The sequence below is a fragment of the Syzygium oleosum genome, unplaced genomic scaffold (assembly GCF_021117445.2).
Source record: "Syzygium oleosum isolate NSW1041296 unplaced genomic scaffold, Sole_v2.1 Sole_v2.18, whole genome shotgun sequence".
Lineage (NCBI taxonomy): Eukaryota > Viridiplantae > Streptophyta > Magnoliopsida > Myrtales > Myrtaceae > Syzygium > Syzygium oleosum.
The window spans coordinates 6,727,877-6,748,886 of record NW_026607502.1 but is presented as its reverse complement, the minus strand read 5'-3'; the positions used below and the strand labels follow the sequence as shown (position 1 = coordinate 6,748,886).

The window sequence follows — 21,010 nt, the reverse complement described above, 5'->3', positions numbered from 1 at the left end:
TTACATTCTTTAGACTCCACAATTGATTAGATTAAATTGACACTATAGTCGAGTTATGTTTATATATTGGTATGTACAAATCTAGATAAGAGATGTCGAAAGATGCATGGCTCGCTCTACTTCGGTTCTCCTATCATTCTTTTGTATCCTCACTGTATTCAACATTCTTTGTTCCTTTGTATTATATGTATCCTTAAGTGTCACATTACACGCAAAAGAACAAATTATAGTTAATTCTTCATGTTAGCAATATAAAGGGGAAATTGTCTGATCAATTTTCAACTTATTCTACAGATATTAATTTGGTCGTAAACTTTCTTGCTAATTAAGTCTTAAACATTTGCTCAAAATTCCAATGTAATCTTTCTGGTCAATTTTCGTCGGATTTCGCTGGTGTTGCGGTGTGCCTCGTAGGACGTCCAGTGATGAATGAACCGTTATATCAACGATTTCCGATGAAATTGACCGAAAGGACTATATTGAAATATCGCGCAAAGGTTTAAGATCAAAATGACAAAATTGAAAAGTTTATAATTGAATTAGCATCTTTATAATAGGTTTAGGATCAATTGGGTAATTTTCTTACAATATAAATGTTACAAAAATAAGAATATGTTCATTTGACCGGGCCAGATAATCCTTAGATTGATAGCGGGTGCAATATAATTTGATTGCATGGCATGTTATGGAAAGAATGAGTCACAATGGTACTCGTGTTGATGAATTTCTCTTCTGTCAAGTAGTTACTGCTTGGCCTGCAACGAAACTTTTGAAGAAGAAACCAAGCATAACCAAATCGAACTTTGTGTGGATTTGTCTTAATTGACAATGGTTGCGACTAGGTCGGACTCTCTCAACTCAGGTTTTCTGGCGGTTTTGGAATCTGATGTAGTCGGCTGGCGGTTTTATCATTCTCTCCATCACCTTCATTTTAGGAACCGATGTACCGAAAGAGCCAATTCTAGGAATCCAAACTAAGGTCACATCGAAGAATAGTAAGATTCGTACCTGTCCCGACAGAAATTCAAATTCTAATGGAATTTGAGTCTACCTAATATTAGAATGGGCACAAAAATATTTTAAATTTATTGTGAAAATACAATCGAGTTATAAAATTTGTCTAATCATTGCAATAAAAAACTTTTGCTAGTTCTATTCAACTCGAGTAATAAATAGTGTTGATGTGTCATTTTTCATATGTTTGAGCACACATGACGTTGATGTAGTGTCAAATGGGTGTCACATTAGAAAATAGATTAAAACATTAACCAAAAATGACAAAGGAGCCAGAAATTATAGTAATAACAATATAGCAGAAATTTGACACCAAATTGGAGAGAGAGAGAAATGGTTGGGGGTTGAGCATGCAGCCTCATTGTCGGACCTTGCGAACTTCACCGACAAGCGATGGTCCTACTGAGGGATTGACAAGGGTCGACGACCGTCACCTGATGACGCCACCATTCTTTTCCTAAACTTTTTTGGACTTTTTTCTTACGTAGCACGGTTGTATCATATGTCATGAAAATTAAATAAGTTACATCGGAATTTTTTATTATTCAAATTGACGGAGTTAATAAAAGTACTCGATTGCACTTTTCATTCCTAGAGAAGGGAGAAATCTTGAAATGATGACGCCAAACTATATAGACTTCTCATAAATGATACATATCATTTCTATCATTGTGGGGCAAAACTTTCCTAAAAAATAATTGATTGAAGTACAAGCTTTTAGCAAATCAACAATGCTCGGTAATTACCAAACCGTTTACGTGTAATAACATTCAACGATGCTCGAGAAAAGAAACATATATCTTTGCGACAGTGGACTTATTTAAAATCGTGGGACAATTGTACGGTGATATTTCTTGACACCCTAATTAATAGGTAATTTTTCAATTAAAAAGTGTATCCTATCCGGCATTTGTTTTTCCCGGTACTTTCTCTATTGTGATCCAAAAACGAAGATCCTCTATCTTGCAGGGAAATTGTCTAAAAAGTCTTAAACCTATTACACTTTAGTCAATTCAATTCTTAACTTTTCAATTTTGCCAATTGAGTCTTAATTTTTTTTTACATTTTGCCAATTGAGTTCATCCGGCTAATTTTAGTAGGAAATTGCTAACATGAACGCCAGTAGTGCCACATAGGACAGCCAACACCGACATGGATAAATTTTATAATTTTATAATTTTTATAATTTTTCTTTCTTTCTTTCCCTTTTTTTATTACCAAGTCCAGTTGATCATAGGTCGCCGCCCATCTCCAAACAATGGGCAAGGGCCATGAAGCCCTCGCCCAAACCTAGTGATGGTCGCGCAGCCCTCGCCCAGTGGTCAGCGAGGGTCGGCCGGCCCTCCCCAAGATTGGAAGAACAAAAAGAAAAAGAAAGAAAGAAAAAGAAAAGGAAAAAGAAGAAAAAAAAAATTTTAAAAATTCATAAATTTTAATAGAAATTATAAAGATTGTACACATCAGTATCAGCCGTTCCACGTAGGACGGCTGATATTCATGTTAGCAATTTTCGGCTAAAATTGGCCGGATGCACTCAATTAGCAAAACGTGAAAATATTTATGACTCGATTGACAAAATTAAAAAGTTTATGACCGAATCAGCCAAAGTACAGTATTGGCTCCGTTTGATCGTTTGGATTTCTAGTCAGGATAGGACTGGAATAGGATATGAAATCCAACGGATTTGCTATATCCTATCTACTGTTTGGTAAAATGCAGAAATAAAGCCGAATATTTTCACTTCTTACCATATCCATTATTTGCTATGAACGTCGTATCAGTGTAAATGAACCTAAAAATTGTACAAACGGAGATGATAAAAATCTCTCACGACACTCTTACCTACTTCATTTTTATTATTTTTCCTCTCTTTTTTTAATTATTTTGTTTTTTATTTCTTTTTTCCCCTTCCATCATTCTCTAATAAAATTTTATTAAATAGTAAACTATACTAATATACCTAAAATATGTAATATATATATATATAGTATTGATTTATATATATGAAATTTATATCACAAGATATAAAGAAATTTTGAATACATAAATAAAAATAAGAATAAATAAAAACGAAATTATTGTTATTTTTTTGTTATTTTGAATTTTTTATATTAAAATTCAAATAATATTTATATTCAAATATTATTTTAATTTTATTAATTTAACAAGTTTGTTATTCGGGAAAATTAATTTTATGTTATGGATATTATAAACCATATCCTCCTTTATCCCACCTCTCCTATGAGATAATTTTATCTAGGGTATATCCCTCCTATATCTGACTTTATCCTATCTTGGGCAGACACCAAACACAGGATAGGATAAAATTTATCATATCCTGAATTTTATCCCGACTTCCAAACATAGCCAGGATTAGGGCTTTTTGGACAATTTTCTCCTATCTTGCATGATGCTCCCATTAATGTCTCAACCGCTTCTTAAAACCATCGATGCATGAAATGAGGTAAGAATCAATGGTTTAGATATGTCGAGACACCCATAAAAAGCATGGTGTAGGGGTAGAGTATCCACTTCCGTTGTTTAAATACCGGGCTGAAATTAATTAAGTTTTGGAACTAGGAAAGGGACGTGTTTCGTTATATGTTGTCGCCATATGTTGTCCCCATACGCAACCCTGACCTCTTCAACGTTTTGGGGTGGGGCAGAGACGGCCACATCCACTATATATTTGTTAGCCATTGTTTCAACGTATACAGCCACAAGCACTGCCGGATTCATCAGTTGGTCTCTTCTTATTTATGTATGCAGATTGTATTGGTTCTTCAAAGAAGACTGAAATGGCAAAGAACCTCGTTTTCTCGTGCGTGCTTGCCATAATGTGTGCTGTGGCGACAGCAGACGAGCCGAGCCCGTTACAAGATTTCTGCGTCGCAGATCTTACCAGCTCAAGTGGGTATCATATTTATCCTAGTTTTCGCAATTAAATCCTAGTTTTTGTGCACGGTCCATTCGAAAAAGTAGGTAATGGATAGTACTGAGTTGGTGTTATGTGTGTTTGAGTTTACACATCCCTCTCCATTCCATGATACTTCACTTTCTCAGTGTGTAGGTGTAAAGTATGGGTTTTGAAGGTCAAAAAGTCAAAGGGAAAAAGGAAAAGAAAAGAGAAGAAAAAGTTTGAAAAGTCAAAAAGAATAAAAAGAAGTATTATAAAAGGGGAAAAATGAGACCATCGCCTGAGAGAAGCAAGAGCTCGCCGAAAAGAAGAAAGAGAGGAAAGAAAGAAGAAAGAAGGGAGAAAGAAAGGGTTTTTGCACGTGCTCACCACAGGAGTCTCGCCAAGCCGGAGTTCGTTCGTATCGCCACGCTCGGTAAGTATTCGCGCCCATTGTTCGCTCAATCGGAATATTTTTCGGGGTTAGGCTTATATTTTGGAGTTATGAGTTATTCGAGCGGCGAAGTCTGATTTTGAGTCGTTGAGCTGTGAATATATATAGAATTGGTAGTTTAGGGTGCTTTGCAAGGCTGTGAGATCTTACGGAACTCGATTTGGACTTTCGGTTTGCCGGATATGAATTTTGAAGTTGAGCGCAATGAACAGTGCGCGACCAGAGGTTTTTAGGCTGATTTTCGTCCGTTTTTGGCCCGATTTTGGGACGGCCAAGTTGGGCTTTTGTAATACTCGAACGGGCTTTCTTTTGACTATAAGTTTGCTAGGATCGAGTTCGATGGAGAAAGTTATGGCGCGATCAAGTTTCGCGTTCAAGTTTTGCGTTGCGGACGGTTTGGATAATCGTTTTGGATGAGCAATTTGTGAACGCCTTTGAGTTGTCCCTGTTAGCGTTTAAGCATCGTTTGGCCGTTTTGTAGTTGTCGTAGTATTTTACTTGGTTTTGACGTCGATTCTCGTTTAATTGTTAGGGTTACGAGATCGTCGGTTCGAGTGAGCGTCGTTGTGTGATTTTTGGGGATTCCAGGTGAGTGGTGCTATCTCTTCTTCGGTTTTGTAAAACCCATGCCTTGAAATATATATAGAACTTAAAATAGTATTGTTATTGCATAAAAGTTCGGATCGGGCATTTACTACCCTGTTGATTATTTGAAATGTTATGGTAAAACATTTCTAGAAATGGCTTATATATTGATTATCGTGAAATGAATTGAGAAAATTCTTTATGAAAAGAATTCTTTTGTTGAAGGTTATACATATTGATTTATGAAGAATTATGAAATGGTTATGGAAACATATTATGAAATGTGTCGTGAAAGTGTTTATATATGTATTGTCTTGTGAAGCTGGTTTATGAATTATTTGAGAAATGGTACGAGAAAATAGCGGATGGGCTATGTTGTGAAAAGTTAATTGTTTGGTTTATGAGATTGATTTGTAGATTGGATTTCTGGTATTGGAAAATGATTGTTTGATGCTCAATATCGCTGTGAGCCCATTGAGGGGCTTGAGGGTATGCATACCGAGTTTAGGATATCCTTCTGGGCCGAGCCACCGGCTTTGTAGGTGGAGACCTTGCCAAGGGGGGAATCTTGGTAGCCTTGTCACAAGGCTTTGTGTAGTGACTCATGGTTAGATATTGAGTAATAGATTGATCGATGGAATGGACCATCGATGTGTGATGTGATATGAGATTAGCCAATGGAATGGACCATCGGCATGTGCTTTTGATGAGATTCATTAATGGAATAGACCATTGATGTGTGATTTGAGATTAGTCAATGGAATGGACCATTGATGTGGTTTTTATAGAGATTGATCAATGGACTTGACCATTGATAGTTTGAATTGTGATGATGGATTTAAACGTATATTTGGGACTTGTATAAAGCTTTGATGAAATAAAATAACTCGTATTTGATTGATATATATATATATTATATCTTTGGATTGAAGTCACAGGTTTAAGATGTAAAACTTTATGTATACGTGCGTAGTGGTTGCTCTAATCTGGCATAGAAGAATACGCCTTGCAACTTCTTGAGGTGTGGTTATCCCCCTCTCTTTCCCCAATCTTTTCGGGTTCGTTTGTGGTTAGTAGCCCGATAGAAGCTGAGGGCGATGTCGTTGGAGACTTTTTGGGAGTGGTTCAGCATGTGGTTTGAGGCTCGTCCTTCGGGTGGAAGGACGGCCGTGTCATCCCTCATCTTGGTAGGTTTTGGGGTGTGACAGTAGGATTTTCCCCTTCTGATATTCTGCCTCTTGCATTGCAGCTCGAGTGAATGGACTTCCTTGCTTAGATGCTAAGCTTGTGCAAGCCAGCCATTTCTCCCTCAGCGGGCTTAACTTGGCCAGCAATGTATCAAACCCGTTGGGTTTTGGGTTCATCCTAGCCACAGTAGATCAAATACCGGGGCTCAACACTCTTGGCATCTCGATGGCCCGGGCCGACTACGCTCCGAGTGGCGTTGCCCCGCCCCACGTGCATCCTCAGGCCACTGAGATCATCACGGTGTTAGAAGGCCACCTTCTCGTTGGCTTCGTGATGTCGAACCCCGACAACAAGCTCATCAGCAGAGTCCTTCAAAAGGGCGACGTGTTTGTCTTCCCGCCCGGGCTCGTTCACTTCCAAAAGAACGTGGGGTCCAGCAATGCCATCTCGATCGCCGCCTTCAGCAGCCAAAACATAGGAACGGTTCTTGTTGCTAACGCTGTTTTCGGGTCCATTCCCCCCATTGCTGATGATGTATTAGCCAAGGCTTTTCAGGTGGACAAGGCCATAATCCATCATATTCAATCGAAATTCTAAAAAGTCCGGCCTTTGTAGATGTTCACGGAGTTTCCGTTTCGAGAGGCAGTAACATCTATTGAAGACATAATTTGGTTTAGTTTGGGTAAAATTGTGTAACTTTTCTATTCTATTAATATTAAATTAATGTTAATTACTGATTCCGGCTCAGTGAATCCTTTCTTTCGTGATGCACTTTCGACACTAATCCTTTCTTCTGTGATTCACTTTTTGACACTAGTCCTTTCTTACTCAAAAAAATCAAAGACTTTACATTTGCAAAATTTTAGATAACCTTCTTTCTCAATCTTGCATACATTTCCTCAATTCATCGCAATTTTTTACAGCAATTCTTTCAGCATACAGGATAGGCATTCTGAACTTAAATAATGCAAACAAAAGAGGATCAGATTTTGAATGCCTGAGAGTACACAAGGATATAGAGAAATCAGACAAATGGACGTTTCTCCATCCATAGCTATTGCAGACAAGACGGGAGTGCGAAAATCCACTGACCTGAGAGTTAAACTGCATCTTTAGCAGATGTAAATTAAGAATACTAGAAAAGTTCTGCACCTCATAATAATTATGTGGGCATACTAACAGGAAATGAAGAACAATGCAATGCATCCTCAATAACCAACTAGTATCAAACCTTATATTTGAACAATGTGAAGTATTCTGCTTCAGATTGTCTCTAAACTCATCCATTGTTAAACAAAAAAATGGAGCAATTTACATACAGGATTCGTGATTGTTTTGTTACAAAGAAAGAATATGGGATAACCTTTTAGTTTGCCCCCATGGACTCACTTCAGAGAAATGAACCTCGACGAATGGGTGGCACTGATACCTGGTCTACCATGCTTGACGGGCTTGTAGGAGATGGAGAATTCGGCCAGGTAATGGCCAATCATTTCAGGCTTTATTTCCTCTCGATTGAAGGTTTTACCATTATATACACCAATGATGCTCCCAATCATTTCTGGAGCAATAATCATATTGCGCAGGTGAGTTCGAACTGGTTCAGGTTTCACCACCAGGCGGAGCCTCCCTTTTCTGAGCCATGATATGATAGATTTAATGATTAGATTTGTCTTACTAATGCAAGATTAGTGATACAATCAACAATTTACAATCAGGAGCTTATCTTTCCAAAAACAAGCATGAACAGCAACCAGGCATCTTGAAAGGCAGCATCATCCAAAAGTAACAAAAGAAAAGAAAGAAAGAAATGCAACATGATGGTGTACAATATGATCTGGACATACAGAACAGGAACAAGTTACTAGACACTAGATTCAGTCTCCAATATTCCAAGCAAGCAAATTATTTAGGCCTAGAAATTGTACATAGATCCATGATATCAGTTCATGGACATCACATAAGCGTTTGAGCATTACAGCATCCAGAGTCAGCTCAATTAGTGTCAAAATTTCTTTTCTCTGTTAGAGAAATGCACCTCATATCATCCTTAACTTTACTAATCTTCATTGAATATATAATCGACCCATTTAACAAAAGAAGATACATCTTGACCATCAATCGACCGAATACTCAGTAAACCAGTTCTCTCCAAAATTTTCTTCTACTTTGAGAGAAGAAAGTATTTTCAAGAGCAACATGTGAGATGGATTCAGTAGGCAAGCAGCACTTTAAGCCATTCACCTGTGGATCCATCTCAACGGTTGTCTGGCCGCTGCCGATTTAACAGCTATTGATCTATGCACCCTAGCTCAAAGGCTCCGCCATCAAATTAGGAGAGGCCAATGGATAAGTGCAAAACCATTTCACTCGTCAACCAACACCCACAATCACTTCCAAATATTAAATCAGAATTTTATTGAATCCAGTGTAACAACTCATGACCGATGATGATTCCATTCCACTAGAGGTACTAAACCCCCAAGTAACAGGCAAGCCATTGGATTTCTAAAGCAACAACTTAAAGCAGAGCAACAATCACAAGAAAGATGCCCAATTTCAAATTCAACAAGCAAAACCACCCACATTCACAGAGAAGCGCCCACTACGCGGGCTTGTAACAATAGACCTCATCGATTACAGAAATGCAGCTCAAAAGGGCATGCGGCTTCGGTCCGAACCACAAGAGAACTCGTCAGAGCAAGGATAACCAATGTGTTGGTTTTTTAGTTGAGTGAAGAAAGACAACAGACTTGAGAAAAACGTATGGAAGGAAAGACAACTTTTATAACTTCAGCAAACATTACAATTTAAAGGAAGGAAAAATAACCAACCACTAACAACATGGCCCTACAAATAAGCCACGATCAACAGCACTAATAAAAATAGCTTAACCGCTTCCTAAAGACTAGGACAACCATTTAACAAACTGAAATAACAAAAACATATGCTGTACGTGGACATGTTTCAGTCCTGAAGCATATTCCTAACACTCCTCCTTGCTTTAGGAGCTGCAAACACCAATTTTCTGCCTCAGAAACTCGAACTTGCTGATTGGAAGGGGCTTTGTAAATAGATCTGCCAGCTGATCTTCAGACTTGCAATAAACCAAAGTCACAGATTCTTCTTTTTGCACTTCTCTCAGAAAGAATAGCTTGATGTTGAAATGCTTAGTTTTCCCATGAAACACAGGATTGTGGGAAATAGCAATGGTAGCTTGGTTGTCAACAAATATCTTAGTGCTTTCTTTCTGCTCAAGATTGAGATCCATTAGAATTTTCCTCAGCCACAAGGCTTGATTAACAAAAGCTGTTGCAGCAACAAACTCTGCTTCAGCAGTGGATTGAGCCACGGTTTCTTGCTTCTTTGAGCTCCAAGAGAAAACACCAGATCCAAGAACAAAACAGTAGCCTGAAGTGCTTCTCATATCATCAATGGAACCTCCCCAATCACTGTCAGAAAAATCAACCAGCTTGAACTCCTTGCTTTTCGTGAATTTGACACCAAAATCACTTGTCCCTTTAACATATCGAATCACTCTCTTGGCAGCCTTGAGATGCAATTCACTTGCGCAATGCATATATCTGGACAAAATACTTACAGCATTCAAAATGTCAGGCCTTGTTGCTGTGAGATACATTAAGCAACTTATCAAACTCCTGAAATATCCCTCATCAACTTTATCCGCACCATCTTCTTTGCATAGCTTCTCCTTTTGATTCATAGGAGTGCTTACTTCCTTGCATTCTTCAAGCTTAAACTTCTTTAAGATCTCCTTCGCATACTTCTTCCGCGCGATGAAAACCTCATGCTCAGCTTGCTTAATTTCCATTCCAAGAAAGAATGACATTAAGCCGAGATCTGTCATCTCAAAGTCCTTCATCATTTCATGTTTAAACTCCTCAACCAGCTTTGCATCATTTCCTATCAGCAAAAGATCATCAACATAAAGAGAAACTATGAGGATATCATTGCTTAGACGTTTGACATAAAGAGTGGCCTCAGACATGCTTTTTTCAAAGCCTAAGCTCAGCAAATGGTCATCAATTTTGCTGTACCAAGCTCTTGGAGCTTGCTTCAAACCGTAAAGAGCTTTCTTGAGAAGAAACACCTTGTCCTCCTCTCCTTTCTTCTCAAATCCTTCAGCTGTTCAACATAAATTTCTTCCCCGCAAAACACCATTTAGAAATGCTGATTTTACATCAAGTTGGTATACTCTCCAATTCATTTGAGCAATGACAGCAAGCGAATTCTTATGGTGTCCAATCGAGCAACCGGGTGCAAAGGTATCCGAGTAGTCCACGCCAAAAACTTGAGCATAGCCCTTTACCACAAGTCTTGCCTTGTGTTTGTTGATAGAGCCATCAGCATTGAGCTTGGTTCTAAACACCCACTTGACTCCAATTACTTTTCTATCTTGAGGCCTTTTCACTGGAATCCATGTATTGTTCTTCTCTATCATGGACAGCTCCTCCTTCATTGCAGCTATCCACCTTTGATCATTTCTTGCTTCTTCATAATCTGCAGGTTCACACACAGCAATGTTGCATCTTTGATAAATGTCAGAGAGCAACCTAGTTCCTCTCACGGGGACATTATCTACTATTTCATTTTGTCTTTCTTCATCTTCTTCAGTGCTTGAACCAAAGAGCTTGAATTTTGGCTCTACCACGATCTGACTTTTCTTCTTTGCATCATCCCAGTTCCACTCTTCATCCTCCACGAAGTGGACATCCCTGCTAACTATAATATTTCCAGTTTGTGGCTGGAAAATTTTATAGGCCTTGCTGACTGTACTATAGCCTATAAAAATACCCAGTAAAGCTTTTCTATCTAGCTTGTCACGCTTACTCCGTGGAATATGAGTAAAGCACAAGCAACCAAAAACTTTAAGATATTTCAGAGTTGGTTTGTAAGTGTCTGATCTTTCATTGCCTTTGTGGGAAGTCTGTTTTGAAGAAACACAGCCGTACTTGCTGCCTCTGCCCAAAACTTCTTTGGCAAATTCTTCTCATGCAGCATGCATCTTGACATTTCCATGATGTACCTATTTCTCCTCTCACTAACTCCATTTTGCTGAGGAGTGTAAGGGGCTGTAAGCTGATGCTCAATGCCTGCATCTTCACAAAACTTGTTGAATTGTACCGAAGTGTACTCCTTCCCATTGTCAGATCTAACAATCTGAATTTTGCAGCCACTCTCATTCTCTACTCTTGCCTTGAACTTCCAAAAAACTTGAGCCACTTCTGATTTGAACTTCAAAAAGAAAATCCAACACATTTTGGTGAAATCATCAATAAAGGCAATATAATAGAGACTACCCTTTAGAGAAGGTGTTCTTTGAGGGCCTGAGACATCTGTGTGGATCAGTTGCAGCTTCCTTGAAGCTCTGCCAGTTGACTTTGAGAATGGTTTTCTATTGAGCTTGCCGAATTGACATGCCTTGCAGCTTGAAATCTGATTTTCAAATTCTAAGACCTTCTACCATTGTATTGGATTTCATTTGCAGCATCCCGTGGTGGTGGTAATGCCCGAGTCTCTTGTGCCAAATCTCGGTGACATTCTCCTTAATTGAGAAGGCTGCCTGCTCCTCCTCCAATGGATTTAGAGCAAAACTTTTGCCTTTCATTCTTACTTTAAAGATTTCTTGGTTGGCTGCATCTCTAATTAGGCAAAAATTGTCTTCGAAAGCAACTTTAAACCCTTTTCCAATTAACTGACCAACACTCAACAAGTTTTGTTGAATTTCAGGAACAAAAAGAACATCAGGAATGAACTTTGTACCTGAACAAGAAGTTATTGCAACTGTTCCCTTGCCTTTAACTGAAATATAGTCACCATTCCCAATTCTCACTTTGGTGATAGTGGTAGGCCTCAAATCTCTGAAAAGCTCCTTATCATTGGTCATATGATTGGTGCAACCATGTCAATCGCCCACTCTCACTTGCTTCACCGCCGCAAAACACGTGGCTACAAAAAGTTGATCCTCCTCCTCTTGATCAACAAGTTTAGCCTCTTCTCCTTGCTGTGGATTTTTGTTTTTGCATATGATGGCTTCATGTCCAGTTTGATTGCATTTTCTGCATTTTGCATCGTGTCTTCTCCAACATTTGAAAGGTGGATGACCTTTTTTCCCGCAATGTTGACAGGGGAGGATAGTTCCCTTTCACTCCAATTTCTTATCTCCGGCCTTGTTTTTGCCGCCCGATGTTGAACCTTCGCCCGTTGCTTGAGTCTTCTTGCTTTTCCGCCATCTAAATTTGCCATCATTTTGATGCTTGGCTAATAAGGCTCCTTCAACAACTCCCTCTTGCCTCATTACACGCCTTTGCTCTTGTGCTTGCAGGGCACTTAAGAGTTCTGCCAGTGTGATCGCGGACAAGTCCTTCGTGTTTTCGAAGGTGGTTATTGTAGCCTCAAACCTTTCGGGCAGTGTCACAAGAATTTTTTCGACAATTCTTGAGTCTGTCAATGAAGAACCCAGTAACCGAACTCGATTGGCTATCCCGAGAAGTCTGTTAGCATACTCCTTTATGGTCTCAGTTTCCTTCATTTTCTGCATCTCAAAATCACGGATTAGATTCAACACCTGCATTCCACGAATTTTCTCATCTCCTTCATACTCAGACTGTTGGCCACGAGAATGGCACGCCCAGGATCACCATAATTAGAAACCGAAACACGATAATGGAGAAATTGTGGATTCGTGTACCTGGTTTGGAATCCATCGAACTTGACGCGGAATTTGCGACGGTTTCCGAACACGAACTCAAATGCTTCTCCCCTATCCCTTCGTTAGAACACTGGCCTAATGAGATTGCCACTCACGAGAAGAAAGTTCTCTCTAAATCCGTATGTGAGTCAAATTGTGCATCATCAGGTTAGGGGAGGGACTTGAGCTCTATTTATAGAGTCTTCGACCACGGGCCCTCTCATTACGGGCCGGGCCGTACTCGGCCCACACTAGCCAGTCCAAAGGCAGTTTTAACATCCATCTGGTGTAACTCCATATCGAAATGAGCTACCAATGCCATGATCACTCTCAAAGAATCTTTCGAAGAGACTGGAGAAAAAGTGGCTTCATAGTCTACTCCTTCTCTCTGAGTGAAACCCTTGGCTACCAGTCTGGCTTTAAACTTCTCAATCTTTCCTTTGGAGTCCCTTTTAGTCTTATACACCCATTTGCAGCCAATGGGTCTATGACCTTCAGGTAATTCAACAAGTTCCCAAACTCCATTATGCTTCATAGACTGCATTTCATCTCTCATTGCATCCAACCACAGTTCCGACTGAGGACAAGAAACAGCTTCCGTATAAGTCACTGGATCAGCTACAGAACCAATATCGTAGTCTTGCTCTCCTATATATACTAAATAGTCTGGTGGTATAGCTGATCGTCTCTCCCTAATGGATCTCCTTACTGGAACAACAACAGCCTCATCCTGTACCTGAGAGCCTTGAGGAACTTCATTAGGAGCTGTCTCGACAACAGGATCCTGAGCCTCAACAGGTTCAGTCTGTGGTGTGGGAGTCTCCACAATTATCTGTATGGGAGGAGATAAAGATACAACATTACCCACCGTACTATTATCCTCAATAGTCTGTGAGCAGCTACTTTCTTCGGCCACATCAAACTCCAGAAACTTGGCTGCCTGTGATTCCACAATTCTTGTGCCTCCATTGAGATTATAGAACCGATATCCCTTCGAATGATCAGGGTAAGATACAAAGTAACACCGAGTGGTTCTGGAGTCCAACTTACTTAATGTTGGATTGTATAACTTTACTTCTGCAGGACATCCCCAAACTTTAAGATGGTTTAAGCTAGGCTTACGTCCATCCATAACTCAAAGGAGTCAATGGAACATTTTTAGTAGGTACACGATTCGTAATGTACAAAGTCTGTTTTCAAAGCTTCACCCTACGTAAAAAACAGTAAATTTGTCCTACTTATCATACTCCTCACCATTTCCATAAGGGTGCGATTGCGCCTTTCGGCTACACCATTTTGCTCAGGACTTCCGGCATAGTAAACCGAGCCACTATCCCGTGAATCCTCTAAGTATTTGGCAAATGGCCCTTAAGCCGTCCCAGCATCGCCATGTTTGCCATAATACTCTCCACCTCTCGATCTAACAACCTTTATGACCTTTCCCAACCTGTTTCTCGACTTCAATCAAAAATCTTGAACTTGTCAAGAGACTCAGACTTTTCTTTAATCAAGTACAGATAGCCATATCAAGAATAGTCATCAATAAATGTAATGAAATAAAAATTTCTACATAAGGTTGCCGTATAGGGTCCACTTATATCAGTGTGAATGACCTCCAACAGGTCAGAACTTCGGACTGCAGTTTTCTTCCTTATCTTGGTCATTTTACCTCTACAACAGTCTACGCATATCTCTAGGTCATCTTTAAGAGCAGGCAGGATGTTAGTCTTTATCAGCCTTTCTACTCTATCCTTAGAGATATGACCAAGCCTTTTTATGCCACAATGCATAAGACTGTTCCTTAGGTAGTGGTCTTTTGAAACAACCTTTTCACCCGTATAAGCGACGTATATGTCATTGGGAGACAAACACAATCAGTACAATCCGTTGGACATATAACAGCACCCAACCTTATTTGAATTAAGAAACAAAGAAATAACATTGTTCTTGATTTCAAAAGAGTAGCCATACATGTCCAAACACGATACGGAAACTAAGTTCCGTCTAAAAGAAGGTACATAAAAAGTGTCTTTCAACATTAATCTAAAACCAGAGTCTAGAATCAAGATTACATCTCCCACAAACACAACATCGCCTTTCTCGTTATTTCCCACAAGTGAGTCTTGACTCATCCCGATTTGGCTTCCTCCGGTTTATGAATCCTCGTATGGTAAACGCAACATGATTAGTTGCACCGCTATCGAGCCACCAAGAACTGGATGGTGCTTCGATAGGTTGGATTCACAAACAAGTGCCAAAGAATCATTACACCGTAGGCTCACGTTTGGACAACCAAGCTTTAAACTTTCCACCCTTCTTTATGTGACCTTTCTTCTTACAAAAGAAGCAAGTGGCCACCATCCCTTTTGAAGGATGTTTTCTTTGGACCCATATTGTCGATTGACCGGTAGTTTCATGAGTACCTTTATGAGTACGATTTCGAACTTCTTATCCTTCTTTTGTGGGAACCAAACATATAAGGCTAGATGCCCTTTTTCCTTCTTAAGTTTCTCTTCCTCTGCCACCACCCTTGCTATCAAGTCATTCACTGACCAAGTCTCATCTTGGGAATTATAATTTGTCTTTATAATCCCAAAATCAGATGGAAGGGTGTTCAAGGCTTGATGCACAATACAAGCATCAGGAATGGAAACATTAAGAGCTTGAAGCTTCGTCTTTAGGTCTACCATCCTAAGGACATAATCTCTAACCCCAGCAGTACCATCATACTTCATATTGAAGAGCTTTTGAAGAAGTGTACCAACCTCAAGCATTAGATGAAATGCGGTTTCTAGCCTCTAAGGTCGTCATCATTTCCTTAGCAAGATGCAATAGTGCAAACCACTTTTCAAGTGTTCTTGAATGGATTTTTCATTGTCAATAAGCAAATCCGATTGCTCTTTTCCCAGGCAGCATAGTCCGTTTTCTCAGCTTCAGTACTGGTGGTCATGATATCAGCCGGCATATCCTTTGTAAGAGCAATGTGAACATCCGCCAGCTCCATTCCAAATAGAAAATCCTCTTTCCATTTCTTAAAGTTCAAACCAGTAAGGACCTCAATGGAAATGGAATTGCCGTTTACAGAAAAGGTGACTAGAAAACAAACAAACAATACAATCAGCATCATGTGAGTACTTATCCAAAGAGTTACATACATCATCACATAATCACCTTTGGGCGTAAAATATGACATGCGGTTGTATTCTCTTCACATGACAAATGGCCATGAGAACATATTCTAATTTTTCGTGAAATCACCACCTTTGGGTGTATGAACCACTAAGATTAGTCATTTCTCAAGCACATGCTATACATGTACCCCTCCATGAACCAATACAAGATCACCTCCTTTGGGAGTATGATCATGCAATAGAACAGGAGACATCCCACCACAATATGAGACCGATATTTCTCAAACCCAGTCAAGTGTGCCACTTTGGCGGTCACTACCCAACTGAATCTTTGAAAATCTCTCATACCAGGGATATGTACTTTATGTATCACATTCACTATATACATGTAATGCTAGACGTAAAGATAGGGGCGTATATCTCTAAAATTACATGCCATGCTAATTATATTGTTCCATTCATTGATAGACAATGAATTATACTCTACATAGTCCTTATGTGGTGATATACATGTGAGCTACCATATGTATTTCCGAAACCAAAGAGAAATACAAGAAAATACGCAAAATACCCTAAAAATACGAGTATATAGGGTTGTATACGTATTTTCACATCTTTAAAAGCTTCAAACATATAAAATAAATACACCACAATGTAGAGCATCTCAATACGAGCGCGACGATACCAAGAATGTCCAAAACGGACGTCGGACGCGCCCTCACGCGCCGTCGGAAGGCGCGGCGCGTGCGCGCGTGTTCAGCCGGTCAAACCGGTCTGAACTGAACAGCCGGTCCGACCGGTTGACCGGTCCAACCGGTCAACGGTCAACGGACGGGTTTGATCCGGGTCGGGTCGGGGCAACTATCCGGTCGGGTCGGGTCAGGATCCGGGTCAACCGAATCCGCGCCTCGCTGACATCATGCTGACGTCAGCCTGCAGTTACCGGCGAACAAACGCGCCGGTTTGGCACGGCCGCGCGTGACCGTCACGCGCCTCCGCGCCTAGGGCGCGTGTAGGCGCGTGAAGGCGCGTCCGGCCTCCTCCGCCGACGATCCGCCCACCATTCTTCTCGTCTCGACGAGTAGATTCCAAATATATAATAAAATTTAACTTTTATCCTACAAAAAATTTCGAAACTGGGCAAAAATCTCTCGGACAAAACTAAAACGGTCCTAATCCGTATGTTTCAGTTCTAATCTATGGCAGGCTCTGATACCAAATGTAGGCCACGAAAATGGCACGCCCAGGATCACCATAATTAGAAACCGAAACACGATAATGGAGAAATTGTGGATTCGTGTACCTGGTTTGGAATCCATCGAACTTGACGCGGAATTTGCGACGGTTTCCGAACACGAACTCAAATGCTTCTCCCCTATCCCTTCGTTAGAACACTGGCCTAATGAGATTGCCACTCACGAGAAGAAAGTTCTCTAAATCCGTATGCTGAGTCAAATCACGCATCATCGCAAGCAGTGGAGTGACTTGAGCTCTATTTATGTAGTCTTCGACCACGGCCCTCTCATTACGGGCCGGGCCGTACTCTACCACACTAGCTCCCCCATATTAGACTTATTAAGAACCCATATATCTTACCTTTATTAGACCAAACTAATTCGGTTAATTTCAATTAATGAAGCCCACATTAGGAAATTCTGACACAGACTTGAGAAAATCCCATATCTCCTTTGCCGTCTTGAGAGACATAATTCGAGAAAAAATGGTGGCTGAAACTGCGGCAAACAAGCAAGCTTTGGCCTTTGACTTCTTTGTCTTCTTCTCCTTATGAGCTTTGATCTGAGCCATGGTTGGATTGGCAGGAAGTGCAGGGATTTCATAATCTTCTTCCACTGCTTCCCAAAGATCCAAAGCATCCAGGTATGTCTCCATGCGTACTGCCCATATCTGGTAGTTATCTCCATCGAATACTGGTGGAGCAATTGAAGAGAGACCAGCTTCGGCGTCCATGGCTTGTCAAACTCACACAGGTCCCTTAAGAAGAGAGCTCTGATACCAATTGTTGGTTTTTTAGTTGAGAGAGGAAAGACAACAGACTTGAGAAAAACGTATGGAAGGAAAGACAACTTTTATAACTTCAGCAAACATTACAATTTAAAGGAAGGAAAAATAACCAACCACTAACAACATGGCCCTACAAATAAGCCACGATCAACAGCACTAATAAAAATAGCTTAACCGCTTCCTAAAGACTAGGACAACCATTTAACAAACTGAAATAACAAAAACATATGCTGTACGTGGACATGTTTCAGTCCTGAAGCATATTCCTAACACAATGAAAACCAGCAATTACCGCCCTGCCCAGCTTCTTGATGAGAGGCACGGGCTTCCTCTTGAGACCTCTCCAGAACCCAACTCACACGACATCACAACCAACGAAATGTCAGGGCGAATAGAACTCATCTCCGACTCTGTCTTTCTCTCGAGGCTTGTGGTATTGCAATCGGAAAATGTGTAACTGCGGGCACCTTCTGCGAGCTCGGGCATGGAAGAGCTTGAGGAGCTCATCAGGGGACACCTCCAGGAGAGCATCCAAACCGACGCCCCTGAAGGAGAACCTCTTGAACGTCCCTCTTCTTCAGCTCCCTGAAGAAGAAATCGACATTGTTTCTCCGTGAGCTGGAATCAGAAAGCTCTATCTTGCCAGAGAAGCTCACGGTTGGTGGTGGGCGCAGGGGTTTAACCGTGGAGTGCAGAGAGCACTGGGATCTTCTTTTTTTTTTTTTTTTTTAGACATTGCAATTTGGGACGTGTAACTCTCGTATTTACTCCAACCTCCTTGGGCTCAGGCTCGTAACTCTCGTATTTCCATGCAAAATGTGTTGGAAAATTCAATGCAAAATTTAAGAGTTGGAAAATGTAATACAATATGTAGAGAGGGGACGTGGAATACTTCAATGCGACTTTTACGTGCAAACTGGATCAGAAATTACACGTGAAATTTGACAAATTGTGGACACAAAGGGAAAATAAATCGGGTCAGAGCTCTTGTTGTCTTTCTCCACGATTGTCGTAACAACGTGAGTCGCATTGGTATCTGTTTCCATTTCATCTGGTACTTCGATATCATGTTAAAAAATTCAACTAAATATTCAAGGTTTTGGATTGGACGATCCAAAAGTAACGACGCAAGTATACTATTTAGAATGTTCATACATAATCAATTCTAGGAGATTTTTTTTTTCAAAAAAAGCGGTTTATGGTTTTGCTTCGCATCTCAACTCTTAACCCTAGACCTCTTTGTAGGTTTCTTTAACTATTTTCCTACGAAGTTTTGTTGTAGCATCTATAACTGCCCTTGTTCGGGCGAACAGCCTGGCAAATAGACATCTGCAGGAATTAAGATTGTCATCGTTTTTTTTGGTTTCTTGTCCTTCAAATATCCCTGAATTGTGTCATCTCTTGTTTGTTGATTTTCAATAGGCTTCCAACATCTGATAGAGTCAGAAGACAGGTTCTCAAATTCACTAGTCGGGCGTCACTTGCAACTAGGAAAATCGAATCCAAGGAATCGTTTGAGTGTGACATCTATTCCTTGGTTTGCCGAAGGGTTCTTGAACTGTGTTTTCCTCGAGAGATCCTGGAACTAGGACTCCCGGGTTTTGCCGGGTAAGCTTGAGCTTGAAAGGTGAAGATTTCAGGAATTGTTCAAGCTAGATTGCAAGGAGCATCGCGTCTCAAGTAGGGGTGTCAATGGGTTGGGTCGGGTCGGGCTTTCATGATACCCGACCCGACCCGAAAACAATAGGGTTGTGCTTGACCCGCCCAAACCCGGCCCAAGACCTTGTTCAGCATACACCCCAAGGGCCGGGTCGGGCCGGTCCGGGCCAGGTCGGGTTTCGGGGTTTTTTCTCTTCAAACACACACACACACACACACACACACACCTTTCTCCCACTCTCTCTCCTCCTCCTCTTCGTCTTCTTCACCGTTTCTCTCTCTCTAGTTGCAGACAATTTGCAGAGACCACAGAGAGAGAGAGAGAGATGAATTTGATACAGAGGGACAACAATCTCCAGCGCGTCCATCATCTCCAGCGACCCTTTGTAAGAGCTCTGCACCTCGTTCTCCTCCTTGTCCTCCTCCTACTCCTCCCCCCCTCCCCCCGACAACCGGTTCCCGATGTCGTCGCTGTCCTTCCCGATCGAGGACAACCCCGCCGACGACGAGCCGCTTCGCGCCGGCGCCGCCACGCCCCCTCACCGCCGGAAGAGTCGAGCTCCAGCGGATTGAAGGCCGAGGGTCGGGCAGCGCCAATCGAGAACCCGGGGGGCTCGACCTCGACCCCGCGGCCGCCGTGCAGCGCGACCGACATAGCTGCTGCGATTCGTCTTCTTCACCGTTTCTCTCTCTCTAGTTGCAGACAATTCGCAGAGACGAGAGAGAGAGAGATGAATTCGGGAGGACATGACTGTGTCGGCGGAAGCGGAGAGATCTGAGCAAGCGAGCGAACGAGCTCGCTCCAGCGAGACGAGCGAGGAGGAACGAGCTACGACGAGGCGCCGTGGATCTCCGAACAGAGTTTCATGCGAGAGAGCAAGCTCCGGCGAGACGAAAACCAGGCGACAGATGCGGAGATCGGTGTCGGAAAATCGAAGGATCGCCGACGAAATGTGCGCAGAAAGTGAGAGAGAGGAGAGAGAAGGGGAGAGACGAGAGAGAGAGAGGGAGGTGTGGGCCGGCCCAGAGTGTTAATGGGTCGGCCCGACCCTACCCCAACCCTAATGAAATCCCAAATTTTAGGGCCATATTCGAATAATATTAAGACTCGACCCCAAAATAACCCAAATTTTAGGGTCGGGCCGGGCCGGGCCGGCGCGGGTTTCATTGACACCCCTAGTCTAAAGTACAATCGTCTCATGCGTTTTCCCTTATTCTCCACTTGGGACATTGCAATATGAAATCAAGCCGTATGGGCTTACGGCAAGATTTGGTCCGCCTACATTCGATAGGCCGAAATAAAATTTTAACTTATCTAACAGCGAAACATTTGATAGCACGTCTAGCAA

At 41.3% G+C, this 21,010-nt stretch overlaps 1 protein-coding gene and 1 non-coding gene across 2 annotated transcripts; one reads left to right on the top strand and one right to left on the bottom strand.

Moving 5' to 3' along the window:
* Positions 1-6,179: 6,179 nt before the first annotated feature.
* LOC115687095 (putative germin-like protein 2-2) lies at positions 6,180-7,206 on the top strand (the record flags this gene model as incomplete). The annotated part of the gene is made up of 1 exon (XM_030612577.2): positions 6,180-7,206. A coding segment is annotated over one exon (555 nt), but the record flags the coding sequence as incomplete, so codon positions are not given.
* A 1,128-nt stretch (positions 7,207-8,334) lies between these two features.
* Positions 8,335-8,496, bottom strand: LOC115687137 (small nucleolar RNA snoR143). Its single transcript, XR_004006420.1, has one exon. It is a non-coding gene; the product is annotated as a small nucleolar RNA snoR143 (small nucleolar RNA).
* Positions 8,497-21,010: the final 12,514 nt, after the last annotated feature.